The sequence below is a fragment of the Ischnura elegans genome, chromosome 3, assembly GCF_921293095.1.
Source record: "Ischnura elegans chromosome 3, ioIscEleg1.1, whole genome shotgun sequence".
In the NCBI taxonomy this organism is placed as follows: Eukaryota; Metazoa; Arthropoda; class Insecta; order Odonata; family Coenagrionidae; genus Ischnura; species Ischnura elegans.
Window position 1 is genome coordinate 82,791,230 of NC_060248.1, and position 23,323 is coordinate 82,814,552.

At 38.1% G+C, this 23,323-nt stretch overlaps 1 protein-coding gene across 1 annotated transcript in view; it reads right to left on the reverse strand.

The window, feature by feature from the left end:
* Positions 1 to 5,057: 5,057 nt before the first annotated feature.
* LOC124156074 overlaps positions 5,058 to 23,323 on the reverse strand; it is a 35,596-nt gene continuing 17,330 nt past the window's right edge. Inside the window, exons 3-4 of the mRNA XM_046530386.1 lie at positions 14,520 to 14,807; positions 5,058 to 6,024 (exon numbers count right to left, since the gene is read on the reverse strand). Of these exons, the coding sequence (XP_046386342.1) occupies positions 5,638 to 6,024; positions 14,520 to 14,807 (675 nt within the window). The 3' untranslated portion in view covers positions 5,058 to 5,637. The remainder of the gene's footprint in view (positions 6,025 to 14,519; positions 14,808 to 23,323) is intronic.

A 23,323-nucleotide genomic window follows, 5' to 3' on the forward strand; every position in this document is an offset into this window, starting at 1 on the left:
AAAAATTTCAGCTCAATTGCTTAACATTTAGAGGTCGCTCAAAGAGCATAAATGCAATAACATTAAATTTTTTGAAGTAACATCATTTTCATGGTAGACACATCACAAGTTGTGACGGCTTCGATTTCGTTTTTTGGTTTACTGCAGCAAACTCAAGTGTTTGTAAGGGAATCTCACAAGAGACTAGATATGTATTTGGAGCTGCATCCAAGTTATAGGTTGGGTGTTATTGGTGCAACTAGATGGAGATCAAAGAGTGACGCCACTTCTAAGATCTTTGGCTATTTCCATTACTGGATGAAATTGGCGGAAGATGAAGGAAAACAACCTAAAACTGTGTACAATAAGTGGATCATTTCTCTTTCTATCGTGGCAAATACCCAAGAATTCAGTTCCAAAACAAGAAATGAAGCAAACAGTCTTCTTCAAAAGTTTTTGTCGTTTGAAACAATCCTAACTGCTATGATGTTCTTGATTATTTTCAAATCAACAACGCCTTTGTCGGACTATCTTCTAACAAAAAATTTAGATTATGCACAGGCTTGGAATTTGATTTCATCAGCTCAAGACAGTCTTAAGAGAACAAGAGAAGAGTTTTCAGGCATTGTCCATGCTGCAAAAAACTTTGTCAAGTTTATGTCAAAAAGTCTGATTAATAAAATCGAAGAAAATCCAATTTTGGATCAATATTCCAACAAAATCAGCATAGAGAGTGAATTGCCAGCCAGAAGACAGAAAAAAACGGAAAAAATGCCAGATGAAACAAGTGATGAGGTCGTAGAAACTCCATTCAGCAGTGAAGAGAGTTTTAAAGTTTATGTGTTTTATGTGGTTGTTGACCAAATTAACGCCAGTATGGAAGCAAGGTTTTTCGGGTTTATCAAGATTTTTCATGCTTTGATCCTGTAAGATTCTCTGAGTTAAGAACAAATGGAATACCAGAACATGCATAGGAAAAAATATGCTCTGTGATCCCCAACATTGACAAAGGCAAGCTCCAGGAAGAACTGGAATCATTTATTGAGCAATGGCCAATCTGTAATATGAATTTACAAGATCACTTTCAGAAGGACTCCAGTGACATTGACGTGAATTTAAGTTCTAAACAGAAAATGAAGATGAAGAAATAATTTGGTCTAAAAGCAACAACAAATGCCACTCCTGTATTAAATGTGCATACAAGATACTTTATCAGTACAATATGTACTCATTAATGTATCCGCAACTCCATAAGGCTTACAAGTTCCTTTTAACAATACCGATGACCCAAGTGAGCTGCGAACGTGCATTTTCAAAGCTCAAGCTCATAAAATCGAGAATTCGTTCATCTATGAGCAATGAGAATTTGGAAGCTCTCCTCTTGATGCAGTCGGAACGAGAATTAGTCACAAAGATAAGCAATGAAAAAATTATAGATGAACTCTGTTTCCGAAGCAAGGAAATCAAGCGCCTACTTTCCTTCTGATAATTAAAGTGGGCTCCAAAAAAGTGGCTTTCACAAAAATTAGTGATAACTTCAGTTTTCAGAGGCTGTTTTGTATTTATACAAATATATGTTTCATTTTGTATTAGTTTTATTTCATAAAACAGTTGAATACGTCTCTTGTTTCATGTACGATTTGGATTGCATAAATGTACCTATACATAAATAAAACCCATTTATAGCCTTAATTTTACTTACAAGTTTTATCTTTTCCATTATTCAAACATTGTAAATAGTGGCTGTAGTGTAATTTGTAATATTAATAATGAATATCTTTGAAAATATTAAAATATAAAATATTTAGAATGTATCCATGTTAAGGAGAAGCCAATTACACATGATCATTTGGAGTATTCGCTTGTTAAATTAGCGTACCTTCTATCGCATACGCGTTGTAATAGTTAAATAACTTTTTTGAAACCATTGCAAAAAAATACCCTATTTTTTCAAAATTTACTTTTTAAATTTCAAAGCAATGTCCCACAGCCCTACCCTCGGACTGCGCCCTTTTTTAAGTTGAAGGCAGCGCCCTTTTAGAGGTCCCAGTCCGGCCCTGCCTAGGGCACAAGCTTAGACGCGTCATAGCACCAGCATTCCCCACCACTACCACTCTTCATATAACTGCATGACGATGGATTGGTACGTTCTGGCCAGCGCCCCGCGGCTACAAATGCGAACTTCTCGCGCTATACTTGCGTGTTTTCCCTACATTTTCGATGTATGCGATTAAAAAAAAACACTTTGGTTAATTAGATGTATAATTATAGTTGAATGGGTATTTATTTTTTTTCCTTTTTCAAATCTTTGGAGGGGCGGCGCGCCGCGGCGTCCGAGAGTCCTTATGGGCAAGCCGCCACTGGCGGACAGGTTGGAATTAGGAATCTGGTTTTCTCTTAAAATCTTTTCCACAGCCCAAACTGGAACCTAAATTCCTGGGATGAGGAGTAATCATTCTAAAACTCTTCAACTTAATCTCCTTGGAGTAAATTATTGATTAAAAGTCCCGTGAAAGCGCCTTACAACTTTTCTTTACCAGCGTTTGCGTACAATGACTCCTGGCAAGACATACTTGAATGCACTCGTATCATATCGCATCAATGGTACCACGTACACAGCGTCCGATGGCTTATTTTGATTGCTGCAACTAAGCCTTTGCAAATCAGGGTGGACTGACAGAATATATGTACTTCGTGCAATTCCATTACTTTTGTAACCCAATGTTCCTTAGATATTATTTGCCTAATAATTGGTATTGATTGAGATCATAACACTGTTTTGTGAGTTGGCATGAAACATCTTTATCCCATGCCCCATAGTAAGTGCGATAAAATTCCAAAAAGTAAGTTGTTAATTATAATTAATAGGTTAAAAAATTAATAAGTTTGATATTTCGGCACTTTCAATTATATTCGTACACTGATATTGAAGCCCTCTATTGGTGAAGCATTAGTTATACAAATTTAAGTGTATCACAGAGGTATTAAATTGCACGGAAAATACATTTTTTCCTCTCAATGATTCATTTTCTTCTACTGAACGGAAACAGTATTGGTAATGATCCACTAGGCCAGGAAGTGCGACGTCGAAGTCCATTGCTCAATACTCAATACTTTGACGTTTCATTAATGCTCTTTGGATCGATTATTTATTCAGGATAAGGAGAAAAAAATCATTATTGCTGATATTGTTATAACAAATTCCTTAGTTCGTTGGACGTTTCATGGACGGTCTTTTGATCGATAATTTCTTCTGGATTGGGAGAAAAAAAATCAGAAACCAAGATTCATAAATAAAACAAATTTATTATGACTTAGCTTAAGTAAAAATCACACTCCTATGAGACATAGAAAATGCGGGATCCGCACCTTTGGAAGCAGAAATAGGCAGGATAAAACAGATGGAGAAAAGTGTAGCGAAGTCTCTGTGATCGATAATCACAATGAATGTTTCAGAACTTCACCTAACCTGCATGCAGGTGACCCAGTCACTCGTAACCTGGCGACACACAAAATAATTCGCACACTTTCTCTTTTAATCCACATGCACACTGAAAAGTTTTCGCCTCACCGCAAGCACATATTCCCTCTGGGCTCAACGCACTTGCAACGTCACTAGTTTTTTTTTAAACTGGGGAGCGTCCCATAATGGCGCCCTTTGTTCGCGTGGCTCATAAATGTTTCTCCAGTCGTACAAAGCTGCAGGAGTCCTTCCCCTAGTCTACCGTTCTCGTTAAAAACTCCCGTAGATGCACACGAAACGAAAATTAATGATCTAAATCATAAAAAAAATAAAACTAAAAAAATGAAGCAGCCTAAGCGAACAATATCACAGATAAATTTGCACTCATATTTATGCATATTTTTTCATACTCAAAAGTACATATTTAGTGGCAGAGGTGTTATTATTTTCTCCCTAGTTGTCATTAAGTGATTCTAGCATAGACGTCCAAAAACTTGGTGGCCCTAAAAATCGAAATATTTGATGTCGTGGAGAGTGAAGTTTCCTGCACGTGCTCGTTTGGTTGAAGTGCAAGTCGTCCATAATATACCTCTTGGAATATTCACATTTACTAACGTTTTTTAGAGATAATATGACATTAATTTTAAGCAAAATGAATACTTTCAGACTGGTCATTCTGATACTTAGATTCATTTGATTCTATACCAGGACGTAGACCAACTTTTCCTCTCCATGAACTTTATCGTTTCATAATCGATGTAAAATTAGTTTCCTAAAATCATTCAGCATGGAATGCTACCTTTCAATCAGCTTTCCTAAGTGATCCCCCGCGAAATTAATTATTTACTTCAGAAAATTCTTTGTTGGACACACAAGATCATTTTTCTTTAGGGTAAAAGCGCCATTTTTCACGTTAATTACTCATACCGTTTACTGTTTTTTTGCTTTACTAGATTGTTTCATCATGTCTCGTAGGCAGTAAGAAAAGTTCGAAAATTTTTTGTATTTAATGAGTGGAATCTTTCTGGATTGGATTACTTGAACATCGGTCATAAATACGGGCCTGCATGCCATCCGTATTCCTGGATCAAGCATCGTGTCATACGTGATTGGTATGTTAATACCAGAACTCTATTCAGGAAGACAGAATTTGTATACATAATTCGAAATTTCATACAAACTGCATGTACCTACGATCACCTCTTCGTGAAGCTTAATGCGATAATTATATAATGTCGACAGAACATCAATCAACACTTCTTTTACCCATAGTATACGCGTTTTGTGCACGCAATATCCTCACCCTGACGCAAAAAAAACTGTGTAGAATTCCTGTTCTGGATCAAGCATCTTGTCACATGGGATTGGTGAGTTCAGACGAGGATATAATCCAGGATGACACATTCGTGGACAATGTTCATTATTAATTTGGCCTTTCATACGAATTACACGTATATCTTGCTGCGATCTCAATATAACGGAGGTTAACGAGATACCTGGCTGAATAGGCGGATCTATGGGGGGCACGTGCCCCACCAGAACCTTAAAAAATATGGAAGATTTTAATAAAGTCCCATTATCATCGTGTTCGTTTTGTATTACGCGGTATCCTTGTGCCCCCCCAGAACAAAATCCTGGACACGGCCTTGCTTGTGCCCCCCCGAAACAAATCCTGGATCCGCCCCTGCCTGGCTGGAATACTGACTGAGCACTTATGCACACTTTTCCCAACGTTATCTTCACGTATTTTTGCGAGCATTTACCTTCACACGACATCCCTACCCTGACACCAAAAAAATATCTGCGCATTTTATTTTGCCACCAAGTAGGTAAGTAGCTGCACCCAGTGGCAGTAGATCCACAGAGGGGCTATAGCCCCCTACCCCTTGGCTATCCAATGTACAATAGGTAAAGTAGTAATTTTGTTCAGACTCCCACTACGGCTGGCAGGTTAGCCCCCATGACGCCCACCTAACCCCTGGATCCGCCACTGGCGCCACCTGATATCGTCTGTGACCGTATTTCCACCCATCCCTCGCCGGGCCGTCCAGCCGCGGCAATCGCAAAATAAAAACGAAAGCGAAGAGAGGAGAGAGAGATCGGTATACTGAAAACAAAACTGCGACTGCTCAGAGAGTGTCACACTTCTCCTCGCGACTCCTTTTGGGTCAAGGGAACCGTGTCACTTTCACTCCTCAGCGCAAGGCGTCTCCCTTCTGCGGTTTGTCCTCATCCTTGATGATGGGAGGAGGTGGCGGCGGCGGAGGCTCCGTTTCCCCAGCGACGGGACCTTCTCCGCCCGGCAAAGGAACCCGAGTCGTCGGCAGACTGATGTCCGAGGGCAGAGTCGCCGTGACTTCGAAGAGCGGCGGATCGTCCGCCGATTCTCCTAACGGCTCTCCCTGGATGAGTCCCGCCTCGTGCAGGAACTTGTAGGAGGGGGGCGGTGTTTCCTCGCGGTGCGGTAGGCTGACGCCGCACCCCGGGCCGCTGCACCGCGTCACCGTGAAATAGTCGGGCGGTGGCTGCATGCTCTGCTCGCTCACCCAAGAGGGCAAGTCCGTGCTGTGCGGGTATGGGATCTGCCGGGGAAAGCGAAAGAAAGAATTAGTATAATCGTATCATGGCACTCTCGGGATCAAAAGCATCTGCACGGGTCATGGTTAAAGTTTTTTTTAAAATAACAGTAGTTCCATCGTTTTTCTCATACCCTAAAACTTCGAAAATGAAAATTTCGGCAAGAAATTTAGATCCATGGAAATATATAAACTACGAATGGTATTTTCCACACTTTAATATTTAATCCCACTACCGACCATGGTTTCAACATTCTGAGAAATGTTCAAGGTTTAAATGCCTATATTTCTCTTCTACAGGCATATTAAAACATTAGCCTTTGACATATACGAGGATACAAACAGAATTTGAATCGTACTTACGTCGTAAGGAGGTGGGTAGGGTAGAGAAAGGGGAAGGGTAGGGTAGGGAAAATAAAAGCATTATTTAACTTTCATCTGGAAAATGGAGGATATATTTGTTTGTTGCGACATATTTTACGGGAAGTAACCTATAATCTTCATGTTCGTAATTTTCCTTTAACAACAGCGTTAATACCCGCTACCATTAACGGTAATTCAACTAAATCTTTTCAATCCGCGTCGTTGAAAAACAATTAGCATATAATGGCGCGTGACGATCTAAATTAGCAGAGCAGTAAAACGTCTTATCTCCTTTACGAGATAAATTTAGAGGTTGAAGGTTGTTGGGAAGTCTTCCGCACGCGCTCGCGGTCTTAGTGCATGCTAATTAATGGGCCTCGGAAAGCGTGAATTATCAAAGCCCTGCGCCTGCTTCAGAGCATCTACTACCGCTCCACACGCGTGTAGAAAGTCAGCAATTTGATTGAATTATCACTACTAAAATAATAGGCGAGCGGTTGACAAAAATATAATTTGTGATAGTATTGGAGAATTCACAGCAAATGACGAATATATTTGCATGAACTAGTAAAATAGCTCGCGAGTCCCGTAAAAGAACTGCTTGGAAGTTGCGAGGAAAATATTTGGCCCATAAATATAAGGCAAAATGGTATTGGAATATTCACAGCGAATCACGAATTTATTTACGTGAACCAGAAAAGCCGTGAGTCCCGTAATAGGACTACTTGGAAGTTGGCAAGGCAATTTTGTTTTTACCCAGACCCCAATCAATGTTGGAGCGAAGATAACTCGGGTACTTCAATGTTATTGATCAGCCGAGCATTATGTTTATATGAACTATATTATCTATTTCTGCAACTTTATCTGAAGATGAAAAAGAAACAACCAAATGAGAAATTTCCTTATCACACTCATATGACGATTTTCTCATCCATTTGTAATATGAAAAACAAAAATCATCATGACTCCGAATATCATTTATCGGACAGCAAGACATTTTCTTCATACTTGAACATTTTCCATTGTAAATTCTATTGCAAAATTTCAATGTGAAATTCGACGAGAGAACTTCGAAATTTTCCTTGAGGAGCATGAAAAGATCGAGATTTATCGGCATTGAAACGTGAAAAAAATCGTCGAGGGACAAGTGGATGGCAAGAACGGAAAAGGAAGACCTCGAACAAAATATATGGAACAGGTAAAGAAGAATGTGAAAGAGAAGAAATACGTAGGTGTGAAAAGATTAGCTGATATGACAATTGATTGAGGAGCTGCATCAAACCAATCTTACGATTGTTGACCAGTGATGATGAAACGTGAAATAAAAACGAGACTTCACTTCCGCTTGACCGGGCTTTTTCATAACGTACTACCCGTTTAAAGTTTCAACTGTCATCTTAAAATGTTCCCTGTAACTCAGTAGTGGATCCAGGATAGGGACAATGGGGGCCTAAGGGGCTATCCTCTCCTGTATATATTCGGCAACTGAACAAAATTACCGTTTTATCTAGTGTAAATTGGCTACCCAGCCCTTCTCTGTATCCGCCACTGGTAACTTGAACCTTATAAATGTGTGCGTTTACCCTACAATTGATGAATTTACCTCATTAATATTACATATGGAGTATGTTTCTCTATGGAAGCGAGGCTTGGACGTTGACAGCAGCAGAGAAGTCAAGAGTGGAAGCATTCGAAATGTGGTGCTACCGAAGAATGATGAAGATAAGATGGATTGACCGTGTGAGTAACGAGGAAGTGCTAAGAAGAGTAGGAGAAAAGAGAAACCTCCTAAAAACCTTATGCAGAAGAAAGGACAACTTAGTTGGACACATTTTGAGGCACGATGGTCTGATGAAGACAATCGTTGAAGGACTAGTGGAAGGGAAAAAGGGCAAGGGACGGCCCCGAATGAGTTATATAGGACAGGTTATTAAGGATGTAAAAGAGAAGAAATATGTAACTATGAAGAGATTAGCGGATAGGAGAGAGAAATGGAGAGCTGCGTCAAACCAATCTCAGGATTATTGACTAGTGATGATGAATATTTTCTAAGTTGATAAATATTTAAATTTCGGACATAGGCAAATTTGGAAATGTAGCTTAAATTGAATAAATGTTTGGTATTAAATGAAAAACGAATGCAAGGAAGTGATGCATCCTCCTGGGAAACTTTTGAGGCTCTGCCGCGTGAAATCCTGACCGAATACGATTTACGATCCCTGGATTAATCATAAAGGCGTATCTAAAGAGCGAAGTAATCCCAGGAGTGTGCAATTGGTTTACTTTTTAACAACAGCAGCATGTTATCAATTCCCAACATGTTCGAGTGTGTTTTTTTCAGCAGTTCACTGGCACACACTCTTTTTAGCACCTCGCGAGAAAGTTTTTTCGTGCATAACAAAAGAGTTTCGCTTTTCAAACTTGGAAATTCGCACGTCCAAGAGTTCGGTGTACTTTAATAATTTCAGTGGGTGTCTGGCGAAGAAATTCGCAGCTTGAGTTTCTTGTGCGAGTAAATATAAGGGGAGAAAGCAAAAGGTAAACGAGTTGCTGCGGGCCAGAAGAATTTTTTCCCACGGGAATGCGGTGAGACGAAGCCTGTGGGTACTTAGCACATCAAGAAGGGCTGGGTGTATTCCATGCAAGTCTCATCTCATTTCAAAAGTTATGACAAAGTTAGCGCGGCATCTTGATAATTTAATTCACACCAATCGGCCAATACTTTTCACTGCACATCTTTCTTTGTGTGGCAAATACACATAAGGTTCTTATTTTCATGCCATTGGTACGCTAATTCTGCGGAAAACACGACTCTCGTATAATAATTTCAGAAAATACTCCACTTGTTTGAAAAGAATACGCTATGCCATATTGCAATTTTTTTAATGATATATAAAGTGTAGAATACATAAACGCATATTTTAAGTTGTTCTATAACACAAGCATCAGTGAAAGAACTATGAATATTAATTTTATAGTTTGAATTTTATGCATAGCTGTTTATTTTTAAAAAATGAAGGAAGATATGCTGTTTAGGTTCTACGATAAAGGACTATACTTACACCTATTTCGTGATAATTATATCATTGGGGTCAAATAGTGCAAAAGTATGTTTGATAAACGGGGGAAAACGTTTGCTTTATGTCAAAATTTCCTCAAAATCAATTTTAGAACGGACCATGTCTGGTGGGAACTGCATAAACATTCTTGCATAGTGAAAAATTTAAGCGCACCACAACCAAGGTTAGAATACAGAATGGTCATTAATGATGGCCAGCAGCGACGCATTAAGCCGAGGTAGTGCGTCCTCTTAAAAAAATACACTAAATTCATAGTGATCCTGGATATGAGGCACGCTTCGGTGGGTTGGTTATATAGAAGGTGACGAAAGGGCTTTGCTGACTTCTTGTCACTGCATGAAGAAAACATGCGCTTTCAATTTACCGTTATCGAAGAAAAAGCGATACCAGGAACAATCTCTCATTACACATTTCCAGGGGTGCCGACTCACAAAAAATATTGGGGGGGGGCCAAACCGGGAATCTTGCCCCGGGAAATATTAAAGTTAGTGAGTTTTAAGTTTTTTAAGCATTTTAGAAGAGTCATATGATCAACATTAGAGCCCTGATAACTCGAATCTCGATATATGGACACTCCGGGGGAAATCAGCAAGCCTGACACATTTTTTTCTCACACCCATAACGGATTTTTGAGGGGGCTCGGGCCTCCTCAAGCCCCATGGAGTCGGCGCCACTGCACATTTCGCTGGTGATGGGAGCAGATAAGGTTGGTCGCAATTAAATTTCGTAAGACGGGATATTTTCATTTACTTAGCTTAGCCGAATCAGTTTTTGTGACTGTCAATCACGCATTTGGTCTAAAAGTAGTTTTAATAGCTATTTTTACTATTTAATAATAATAAAAATGGCTACACGATTTAATATGTTTGAATGAATTTATTAAATATCATATTTTAATCCTACATTCGGGCATATTTAGGCCGTACTAAGTACTTTCAGGAGATACCTAATTCAAGAGTGTGTTTTTGTCTTATGCATAACAATTTTTACAATTAGTTCTTAATTAAAAAAATTAAATTCAGTCTTCCGCGCAGCTCGCGGTATTAAAATTTAAAAAGCATTCTTTTTAAAAAATTAAAATTATTTCATGAATTTTATTTCGACACAGTTTTAAAGTTACCGCACGTTGAGTTACCGCAAATTCTCTTATTCGACGAACTGTCTCCGGCGAGAATACTTCCAACTTATGCATTACGAATTTTAAACCTCTGTGAGTTTACGATGCAACGAAAAATTTCTTTATCCACCACACCACTCCGTTTACCCTATATGGAAATTCTGTTTTTTCATTGTATGCACGCGTATTACCTAAACCTAGTCACATTACGCGGCGCGGTGGCGCAGATATCTCTAAGGTATCGCGGTAAAAGCCACCCAGGCGCTCCGCTAGCGGAAAGCTGTTTGACTCCGATTTTATCACTCCCGTTTTCTGTGTAGTCAGCGCATGGCGTTTCAAGAAAGAAAGAGCGATTATTTTTAGTCGAGCAATGTTTCCTCGTTGGGTCAGCGATTAACTTACGCCCCATGGTAAGTACTTAGCTGAAAATTTTTCCTATATGAAAGGAAAGATACATCATTGCCGTGTTATGTCCAAGGTTAAATTATTTTACGCTCGAAAGAAACCTCTTAAGCCCAATTATGTCGCTTTAATTGACATCCGCAAATTCACCTACATTATATAGTTTAAAATTTTGACTATTTCACACAAAATAGTGACGGAAATAGTGGTTAGAGTGAAATTTTGATCCATCTACGCTTGGCTAATTTTCGATTGCGATGACAATTTTAGAAACCAATAAAACATTGTTTTCAAATGAGAGGGAGATGACGGTCACTACCGCCTTGGAATTAAAATAATTGGATAAAAACTATTTGAAATGAAATATCCCGCGTGAGGCGACATCAAAATGTTCTTTTTTTATTTCTTCACAACCAGAGTAATGAAAAGCATTGAATAAAGTACAGTAGTTAATTATATTCGACCCAAACGGTTTTCTCAAGTCGAAACAATAACTCTCATAAAAAAGCGAAGTTTAGCTCCACACATTTCATTAGATTCCCTCGGATAGTTACTTTTATCCCGAGTGTAAGTATAGAAGTATAAGGTCGTGCAGCAAATCACCAGTATAGATGGTGTTTAAAATCACTAGTAATAAAAGTATGGATCCTTAAGTATACACTTGCAGTAAACTAACCAAACACTTACATCATCTTAAGCATTTGAAATTTTATGACTTAACAGTTATGAAAGTATTAAACTTTCAAATATCTGAATCCATCCGAATAAACTCTTCTTCCAGGAACTTTGCCCTCCATGGCCTTTAATAGCTCAAAGAAATCTATAAACTCGAATGCAGTTTGTGCTAACCGTAAAGTACGCCGCAGGCTTTAGAGTAGCCCATAAAATGAAATCATGATCTCTGAAGTATGCTCTTGAATTTCGTTTCACATCACGTGGTCGCTTTACAGCCAACTGTTATCGAAACTCTTCCGCAGTCAGCGCACGAGGTTTCTTAGCCGTGAAAAAAATAAACGGAATAGCGTGCCGTCTCTTGTGGGACGGCAGTCGTGCGTGTTGAACAGCGCAATTCCAAGCGGGGTCGTGTTTATTCCAATGTCGCCTTCTGAGATGCGAGGAACAGCATGTCCGTGGCCGAGTGAGAATTTGCGGAGGTCTCTTATCTTGGCGAAACCGACCAGGCAACACACTGGCCGTCAATATTGATTCGGGATTTTCGAAGCCGTCTCAGCGGTTGATTCCAAAACATTCCGTAACACGTGAGTTACCGGTGGTGCTACCAGTATAGTAATCATGATATTGACTTTTTCATGCAAACAATGTTACTGAGATTTTGGAGGCCTTTGGAGACGAAGAAAAATTTTAAAAGGAGTATTCAGTCTGCAAAATATTGCATAAGATTGCGTAACTCGTCATGGGCGTACCCGGCGGGGGGCAGGAGGGGCAGCTGCCCCCCCAGAAGCAAAAATCGCAAATTTCTTTAAGGAAAGTAATATTTTTTCAAGCAAATAATGTAAAAAATTAATAAAGAGCTGTTTTAGTTTACTTAAAATATAGATTTTATTCACCTTTTCCGTGCTTAAATATTACCTACACTTTGAACAACCATGGATTGCCCCCCCCCCCAGTTTTGATCCTGCGTACGCCCTTGTAACTCGTGTAATGTCATATCCGACTGAAACCTTGCCTACGTCGTAGGGTACACTTTAACACCAAAGTATATTAAACGCTTAAATATGCCGAATGGAACCCATCGGTATATTATTAAAATAATGATCATTTAAGAGTAAAAATGTCATAGCTCACCTTGTAGGTTCCTAAATAGTCCCGATATCAACAAATTGCGTACAAATAAAAAAATATTCAGGCGTAAATGGGCAAAAAAGTCAACGTCTTCGATCGACGGATCGTTAACATTTTTTTAAAATTTAGGTTGTAGTTTTAATTTGTATTTGATGTGATTGAAATTTTGTTTGAGTTTGAAAAAAAGGACCCGCATTCCTCCGTTTTTCAAAACTTTGCCTATTTCTCTTTCTAAATTGTCGACGACCTACAACCTTCCGCTGACAAATTGATTAAAAACGCACTCTTGCCGTGATGGTCACTGCTACTCCCTTGCTTCCTGGTATCAGCCCCAAGTGGCTCATTGCTGTTTACTCTTGTGAGTTATTCCTTTCCTCTGGCTCTCCATGAATTAGTTAATGAACCGGAACTCTATTGATGTCACCAGCTCATGAAAAGTGGGTGGCTACTTTCGTTCTTTTTGTTGGAAAGTTATGGGAGAACGGTTGAATTAGGAAGTATTTTCTTTCGCCTTAATGTATCTTATCCTTCCATTCACGTTATTATTTTGATAAATTTTGATTTCGGGTTTGAGTAAACGAGTTGTTGTATCGTTTGTATGGAACTAGCCAATTACAGTCTTGGGCAGCTGTGTTTTTATGTTAAACAGAAGTCAACCTCGCGGCTACCAAAGTTTTTTTATTTATTTATTCCCATACCACCGAAAACAGCACCTTTGGTCTTTTACACCGGAGTTTTTAACGTAACAATTAATCGGACAAGAACATCCATGCCATGGATAGGATAATCTACCCAGGCAGTACTCGAATATGCGATCTCTTACGTGGCAGGGAAGGACTTTACCGAAAAATCATATCACCGAACATTTATTTTATCTCATACATTTTTTGCGTGCTCTCGTACTCTCCTCTCGTACTAATATACAAATCTTATCATGAAAAAATTAGGGGGAGGCTTCCTCTCGCATGATAGGCCATAATCTATATTTACGGCATTGGGCAATTTAATTAATCAGCGCCGTTTCCTGTGCAGTTTACCATGCAGACACACCCTGCTGCGAGACGACTAATTGTAAATCATCAACTCTCACGCGAGAAATTGAAGTGTTTTACGATTTAATCTAATGAGTACCTACAACATTTCATAGATTAAAGAATTTCTTTTGTAAAGAGGAAATGTAATGAGTCACAATTATCTCATTAGGGTAGTATCAATACTAAAGTCTGAGAGAAGAAAGTGCTGAGGAAGACAATGACGATAATGTGGAAGTTGAGGCAAGCATAGGAGCATCAACTAACGAAGCGTTTGTTTTGGTACAACTTACGTAAAACACTTGTACGTACAGTAGTATGCATATGCAATATAACCTGTAAAAATGTTCTCTTTTAATTTAAAATTGATTGTAAATGCATTTACCACCAAAAATTAAATCTTCTCTCTAAAATACTCCAATTTTCGGGAAAAAAATCCAATAAGTTTTCCTGGATATCACACAATTACTTATACCACTTCTTTTTTCACAGAGCGCGACATGGGTTTCAATGAATCATAATTTGCGCCTGAAGATGATGATAATTTGGAATATCAAAAAGTTAATCAAGAGTTAGTGATTTTTTAAGAATCCAATGATCCGAATTTTTTGGATTTCCGAATGGGGTGAGGTTCCAATTGATTGGGATAGTTGGAGTTTTACAGTATATATTTCGATACATTCGCGTGAAGGATTTTGCGCTCACCTCGACAATGCTGCTGTCCCTGGTGGATCCGCGCATGGAATTGGTGACGAGGGAGACGTTGGAGGGTCCCATGAACCAGAAGCTGCGCTTGATTGGTCCGTCGCAGGCACGGCAGCAGCACGCCCGACCGATGCCCATCACGCCCAACACGAACACGATGGAGAGGGCGAAGAGCGTGAAGACGGCCGCCAGCGCCGTGATGGACTGCATGCCCACGACGACGAGGACAGCGGCCGACAGGCACAGCAGCACCGAGACCACGATGGCCAGGATGCGACGGATCCTCTCCTGTGATATAAGGAAGGAGGATTATCATTAGAAGAATACTACGACGTGCGTCGAAACTCAGCCATAATATAAAATTCCCATTAAATTAATGGATGAGAGCGCTATTTCGTGGGAATAGGGTAGTTTCCTTCATCAAAGAAAACGAAAGGCATTGATTGCGACTCGTTATCCACCATTAGTATAATATAAAAATTATTTGGTTTTAGAAATACCGGTTTAGACGAATGGCAACGGTCAATTTTATCCTTATTTGAAAGAGGCCAGATTGGCGCCCATGCGATGCAACTCTACGTGACGTCACAGGGACCTAGTTTCTATACGAGTAGATAAGAGATTTACATCGTCTGAGATTACAAAGGCATGCATGAGGCACAGAGCTCTGGGAAACATGTCTTAATAATCACCTATTAAAACTGGCTAAGGTCGGAAAGTTTTCTTCTTTTGATAAGGTATTAATAATCCTTATTTAAGCCAAGCGCCACCTGATAGCATGGCACTTTGCTACCTGCTAGCAGCCTGCATCGCAGCGGCGAACATATCCTCGCCCCAAGATCACCTCACACGGCGACAGCGGGAACCAGAATGACGTCACACGGGGTTTTCCCAGCATTCTTACTTAGCCATCGCGTTTTCGCGCGCTTGAAATTTTTCACTTTTTATTTAATCGCGAAAAATAGATATCGTCATTTTAAAATCTAAAAGCGTGAAATGCGTACTCCAGGAGTAATAATATTTCGATTTAGGCAATAAAAAAATAATAGGAAACCACCCTATTCCTAAAGTTTAGCATGGTAAATGTAACAATTTCGTACTTTCCACGCAGCTTTTATTAGACCTCCGATCGATATCAACGACCAAGAGTCATTTTGAAGGAAGTGCTTTGTGACGAAAGATTCCAATATAAAATTTCTATATAGATGGTGGTGGCACTGGGGATATGAAAAATCATTTCTTAGTAAATAAGGGGAAGAATAATATTATAAGAACACTCACTATTCTGTTCATCAATAATCAATCGCAATGTCAAAATTATATTTCCACATCAACGACCCTGGTCCTGAATTTTATATCCAAATAATTTTGGCGAAGGAAAATATTAGAAAAATAAGGTCCTCTTCATCAAAAACCAAAAGAATCTACAATTTTCATCTCGATCGATGGCCTTGGCTCCATCAGCGAAGCCACTCAAGAGGAATGCAGTTTTTTCCATTTTAAAGTGCATGAAGAATGGTTCTGGGCCCATAAGTAGAGTTCTTCTTACGGAGCTGATGGTACTCTATATTCGTGTAAAATATAGTCTAAAGTTAAAATATTTTTAAATAAAATTGTTGATGAAGTTCAAGAAGCTAAAATATTGGTTCACGAAGCATCTCATAATAATTTTTCCTGGAGCTAATACTGCCCATATGAATAGCGTTTTGTAAGATTATAACCTTCGTATAGGTTATTAATCATCCAAACCAATGTCTCACCTACTGGGAGGTGTTTTGGCAAAACCGTTCCATAAAGCAATTTGAAAAATCATTTCAAGCCGATGAGGGAAACTTGGCTATCATTTCCAAAGTAAAAAAATGCATGGGAACTTCAGAATGGAATGTTGAAGTCCTCTTCCCATGTTTTGCTTTATTTCGATATAAACAGGATAATTTCAGTTTCCCTTCAGTATACAGAGGTCATTTTTTTCTTTTCAAATTTCCCGTTACGATTTATTTGATTTTAAACGATTGATTTAAATGTTCCGGATGCATCGAGTTACATCATTGCTTCGTAATTATGACGCTCACGCGTAAGGAACAGGTTCTTCCATTTCCATCACTTATTCTACGCTACATTGAAATCTTCACGTGAGGAAAAATATGAGCTTTGTTTTTGTTCTTACGGCGCTGTATGGTAGGGGAAAGCTTCCCTAAGAGTAAAAAGAAAGAAAAAAATTCATTCACCGAGGAGTACGTAGTTGAGTACGTCGAGCTGAGAAAAACAGGTGATCGGTGGTTCAAGGATATATTGAGACAGTGTTGGGTGACGGAACGAGCTTTAAAGCGAGGCAGGTTTCTAAATGAGGTGGGGTGGCATCACTCATTGGTACATGCTTGCCAACTACTTCGTTTCTCGATCCTTGGATAGCAAAAGCAATAATGCAGTCCGTGGTAGTCCCTGGAAGGCCTCTGGAAGGGGTTCTATTGAAGGCATTTTAAGTATACTGACCATCCCAGTCCAAAGAGGCTTTGGTGTACTCATGCAACAGTAATTTAAGGTGAGCATAAGTAATAACAAATTAATTGTTAGGGGCTAATTTTAGTGGGGTTTCTTTATAGTAGCCTCGGTATTATCTTCAAGCTGTCAGAGTTGTAAAATCAAGTGTCATGTATGAAATAAGCCGCGCATGTTACCAAATTAATTTGAGAAACACAATTATTAATTTGGAAGTTTTGGTCTAACTTGTAGAATTGGTAGGAACATTCATTTTATATGTGTAAGTAGTCGGAAATTTATTTCATTAATTAATAAAGATGATCATATATAGGTACCTCAAAATCGTTTTTAATACAGTCAGAGGTAATCAGATTCTTCAGGTAGCAGGAATGACACTGAAAAATCTCAAGATACCGTCTCCAAATCGCAATATTATACTCTAATTCTTTCGCATTTCCATTCAGTAACAGTTTGTTTAAAACTGAAACCTACTGCTCTTCATTTGCGACGCAGTTGACGGTCTGATGATAGTTCATACCAGGAAAAAATAACATTTCCTCCCGAGATTGCATTGGCTGTGGCCTGATACACGTAATGCGCTAATATTAACTTAGAAATGATATCTTAATACATGCAGAAATGATGAATGTCCGTTAGCCGAATTTATATTTTAACTTCAAAATAATATCCTCAGATATTTTCAGTGTAACGCCATCTTTCTAACCAAAAGGATGGTGGGAACTGTCATGGGCGCACCCAATGAGGGGCAGGAGGGGGCAGCTAGAAGCAAAAACCGCAAATGTATTTAAAGAAAATAATATTTTTTTCAAGTAAATAATGTTAAAAACTAATAAAGAGCTGTTATAGCTTCGTTCAAACGTTGATTTCACACACCTTTTTTAAGCTTAAATCTTACCTACAACTTGCGCAACCATGGCTTACCTCTCCCTAGTTTTGATCCTGGGTACACACTTGGGAACTGTAGGTGTATTGTTTTTGGCCAAAAAAAGTTGGATAGGGTTAGAAATTTCCTTATGATGAAGAATGCCTCAATATAATGAATAAGTACCTATTAGGGTTATGGCTGAATATAATATTGAAACTTATGATACAAAATTCCATGGCATGAAGAAAGTGGTCTCCAATGAAAACATAGCTGAGTGCGACCATTTCAACATCATCGGTCAAAGTTTTTCTTCTCTGCCCTCCTTTTTCCTTGCGACCTTAGTGAAACGTCATACTACGTATTGAAAAAAATTATTTTAATTTATTTACTGTATTCATTGAATACTCTTGTCTATTAATTGTCCATCTGACCGTTTATATAAGAGTACCTACTCAAGATAAAAGTTTGGTAAAAATGGAGGAAGACCCTAATTTGGGTGCTAATGGAATAATTTCCGTAACTAAGTGATCTTGCACTTATTTTAGAGTAAAAAATTTGATTTTCTTACATTGGCAAAAACAATAGATCCTTAGCAGTTTTTCCTAGATATTTCAGAGGCCTATTTCATGAGGAACTTACACGCACTATTCGACTCCAGCAGCCCAACGATCTTGGAAAAAATATAATTGACTATTTTTTTCGCTTCCTTTCTTCATGCACTACCGCATTCTTTGCTGAAAATTTAACCATAAAACAATGGAATACTTGCACAGCCTGTACACTTACACGAGAATTTTACTTAATTGCTGGTACGTTCGAAACGCTATAGTATATTTTGATGCAGCAATATACAGGACAAAGAAATAAGAGATTAATCCAAACCTCTTAGGACTCAAAAGTTGGCAATAAAAATACGTAAATAGTGTTTTAATTTTTTGCTGATGATGGACTTCAAAATTTGATGAGCTGTAGAATAAAATCGTTTAGAATTGGTGCCATACTTAAAGATCCATTTGTTGATGCACCAAAACTACTTAAAATATCGCTAAAAATCTAGCAAATCGCCCATTCCGAGTGAAAACAGTTAGAAGCCGATAAAAATTCGTCAATTCATTCAGGACGTATATTCTCAGCTCAATTTCCATGGTTAAAAAATTGCAGTTGAAGGCCCACAATATTTCAAATGGCCTCTGTCTTTTTAGAAACTATGGCAAACGTTTTGGTACTTTAAAAATAATAAATTTCGCAGCGTAGTTTTATTCTATTTTATAAAATGAACCAATTCCAAAAGTTTTTTGTTGAAATTTTATTTCAGAAATTTGTGCTGAAAATTAATTTTAAAATATGAGCTTAATGCAATTAATACTATCGAAATGTTTTTCTGAAGACAGAAAAATAATTAAATACTTAAAATATCGCATATGATGCATAGTTAAACTATGTTTGCTCAAAAATTAAGGTATTGAAATTTATGTCAGTGGAAATGGAAAAAAATAAAAATCTATTGACAGCTTCAATTATAAAATGTTAAGCATAAAAAGCTGTTTAAAAATGTGGCTGTTTTTTAAAACTCCGTACTAAGTTATTTAAACTACATAAAAACTCGAACATATGTTAACCGAATGTCAAAAGAGGCCTGAATACCCGACACGGAGTGTGCGATACCTCCCAAATTCATGGAAGAATTATTTAATTGCTCAGCTGCGCTGATATATGAGAAAAAAAACTCGCCCCAAATGTCGCCAACTTGTTTCTCAAGTGGTCGGAGTGTTTTCGTGGGACGCGAGTATCAAGGACAAGCATAATCGTCCTGCGAATTTGGGAGGGAGCTGTGAATGTGCGTGGCTCGAGAATAACGCTCGAAGTGTGTGGTGGCGAAAACATGCAAAATTACGCAATACAACTTACTGGGGAAAAAACTAAGGAGAACTTATGTCGGCGGGTATGTGGTAATCGTTTGTGTATTATTGTGATTATATTTACGTAATCTAAAATCACCAGGTTAGAATGTAATGAAGTATAAAATAATTTTTCTACGCAAAAATTTCTTTCAAATTGAATTTTCACAAAAAAATTTCCTGGACTTAATATTGGCTTCAGGCACTTAGTAAGCACTAAATAAAGTCTCCTCTTATTTGAATTCTTCTTGTACAAATTGTAATATGTGATTCAAGCGGTGTTTTGCAGATTCTTTAATCGGCCATGACATTTCAATTGGCTATGTTTCTTGACTCAAGGAGATTAGGTACAAATTTTCAAGGAAACTATGCAACGTGCTTTAAACAAGAAAATTAAATTGCTCACATGTTTTCCACAATTCATTTTAGGATTAGTTAGATGTAAGTTTTTATAAATAAATAAATATGATCTATAAGCAAATTCAAGCGAGGTCCCTCAGCTGAAGCATCTTGTATAAACGGCTCGTGTGAAATTTTAACACTGAAATTAACGTATATCACCTGGAAATACAGCAATTCTACTTTATCGCAAATTGAAAATTCCCTCGCAAGTAATGATTTTTCTGAAAATACATTGCATAAAAAACATTCGCTTCGGCGAGAGGTTTATCTTTCGTCATAAAAAAACGAGGAGTGCGAAAGAATGATTAATTTTGTGTTTGTTTATCCGTGGCCCAAAGTTCTGTTGAAGGTTTAAATATTCATGGGAAAAACTTCAACAAATTACAGCTCTCGCTATAAGCGTTCTTTTATAGAACATCCGCATAAATTATGATAACTTTGCCACTTTTTTTACTAATTTTTAAATGCTTAGTCGTAGATAGAATACACATTCCCTCCAAGATATTGTCTAGCCAATATTTTGTGAGTGAAAAAGACTTTCACTACTTAAAAGTCACTTCGTCGCAATCAACTGTAGCGACAAGAAGGAAACTGCCCTATTTTTTGCTTGAAGAGGTGTTATCCTGTTAATTGTTTAACTATGGAACGCATTTCGAATATGTGTGGCAATGGGTGGTCAAAATATGTATGCTCTCAAGACAATATATGACCATAGTTTTTATACAAAGTACAAATGTACTTTATCCTTTAAGAACTGGAATTAAATGTCCTCGATCTACATACAGTGATCATGATTGACCAGGCAGCTTAATTGACCGGCTTAAGACTTCAATGGAACGTAGATGATAAAAATTGACGATTATCTTATGGCGGAAAAGCTCATTAGAAATTTCGTGGGTATTTTTTGATGTACGCAGCACAATGAATACCAAAGTCTTATCTATTTTCGATCATATCTTGGTGAAATACATGGCATTCTACCATTTGAAGACCAGACCTTTCCTATTTTGAAGCTAGGCTCAATGCGAACGTGGCCTATTGGCGTGGTATTCTTCGTCACTGACGCAGAATATCTGAGTGATTTTTTTAGCCTGACGACCATGACGCGCCCTTGTATGAGTGGGGATCCATAGGGGGATTTACCCGCTCATTAAATAACTAACCATTATGAGGTAAATAATTGATGAAATTATTTTCAAAGAAGCCATGAACTTATCTTTAACTTGGTAGTGTACTTCCTTCTTGCTTATATATCATTTGTTCCCGCTACCAGCTTCCTGACATCGCTGACTTCCGGAACAACTCCCAAAGAGGATTACTTGCACGCTGCGCGCTGATGTGCTTCAACAGTAAATATGATTTAAAAAAAAAGCATTGAAATATCTCATATAGCGCCATTTTTTTATATCAAATCCCTAGCCGCGATTATCCCGAGGTTAAAGCTCGGCGAGTTAGATTATTTATAATGTAGAGCCGTGCACAATGAAAATGGGGGCATTCTCGTGGTTGATTCCGAAGAAACAAAAAGGAAAGTGCAGCATATCTCAACCAGGCTGTGATGCAATCTATCCTCAGTGGCTTTACTGTAATCTCCTTTCTCTATCGCAAAAAAAGCCTAACATATTCGCCTTAATGAAATAAAGGGAGGTAGCACGAGTTCTAGTTCATTCGTTGGTAGTTTTTTTTGCGTATCTGCGATCTGTTTGAGCTTTTGATCCTTTTATTACGGTCTCCTAACTTAGTATCAAATGTGAGAGAAAGGAAAATTTCTCTTTGCAAAGAGAGAATTAAAACTTATGCAGTAAGTACCTAAACATAATTCTCATCGCTTCATCTGATAAAGGCCTTATAGACTATAGTATATAAATTATAATTTTAGGGTCATTAAAAGATAAGTATGAGAAAATATGTATTTATAATTTGGGAGTGACTACAAATGCTATTTTATCATAAATATGAACTTTACGCAAAATGATGTGGAGGGCGTGAGATTGCGTTAAAATATGCATCGGAATTCCATGAAAAAAATTAGGTCATATTGTAAGATGAAAAATACTTCTCCAAAAATTGCATTCTTCATTCGAGCTTCATTTTGCCGTTATTATTGCATAAACTTGTATTCAAGAGAAAAATCGATCCGTAATAATTATATACATCCTTGGAAATATTATGAAACCTCATTAATTTTGAGTAATAATAATTTCATCGTTAAGGTTTTCAGTACCGCTAGTAACCTTAATTTTAACGGTCTCTAAATCAATTCCATTTTAATGAAAATTTAAAAAATACTGGTTTAAACTTTGGCAATAATAAAATGAAAACAAAGAGTGGAGTTTATGTTAACTCCTGGGAAACTTAATATGCTAACGCATGCAAACTTGAAAAAACTCTCTAATTTTTCTCTTATTTATTTAAGGAGTTGCTCACATACAGCATATCTGCCAATTTATAGTGACGCAGTAACAAACATAAAATTTGAACAGAGAGCAGTGGCATAAGATAGTAAAGAACAATATAGAAGGCACGAGGAAAGGGAGGTGGAGAGGGAGGTTTATTTATTAGCCGAGGAATGGGACATGGCAAGTTTGATCAATGAGTTTAAGGGCAGAAAAAACGGGTCAATATTGTCTGGTAATGAATTGAGCAAGGAGCAAAGGTGGTGTTGGAGTGAGCGCTTAACGAGGGATAGTCTAGGGATAGGCGTATGGAGTAAGGAATGTGTACGAGTGGGTCGGCAAGGCACTCTGAAATTAATGGATGAAAGCAAATCAGGACAATCAATGCGTGAATTTAGAATATTGTGAATAAGTTTTAAGTCTGTTTTAATCCTTTGTTGGGAGAGATCAGTCATTAATAGGGAAGATAAGAGTGAGCTGGTGGACATGTCTCGTAAGGTGGGAACTTTGCGTCTTACGATTCTGGCGAAGAAGCTTGTTATACTGTCAAGAGAGGTGAGGTTAGAGGGGGCTGCGATGGACCATATGGGAGAGCAATATCCGGTGACTGGAAGGATAAATGCCGAGAAATATGATTTTAAAGCTGTGGGATCGGCTATTTCTGTGTAGCGGTAGAGGAGACCTAAAAGTGGCATAGCTTTGCTCTTGATTTGCTCTCTTATGACGTAAAGCTATTGATTT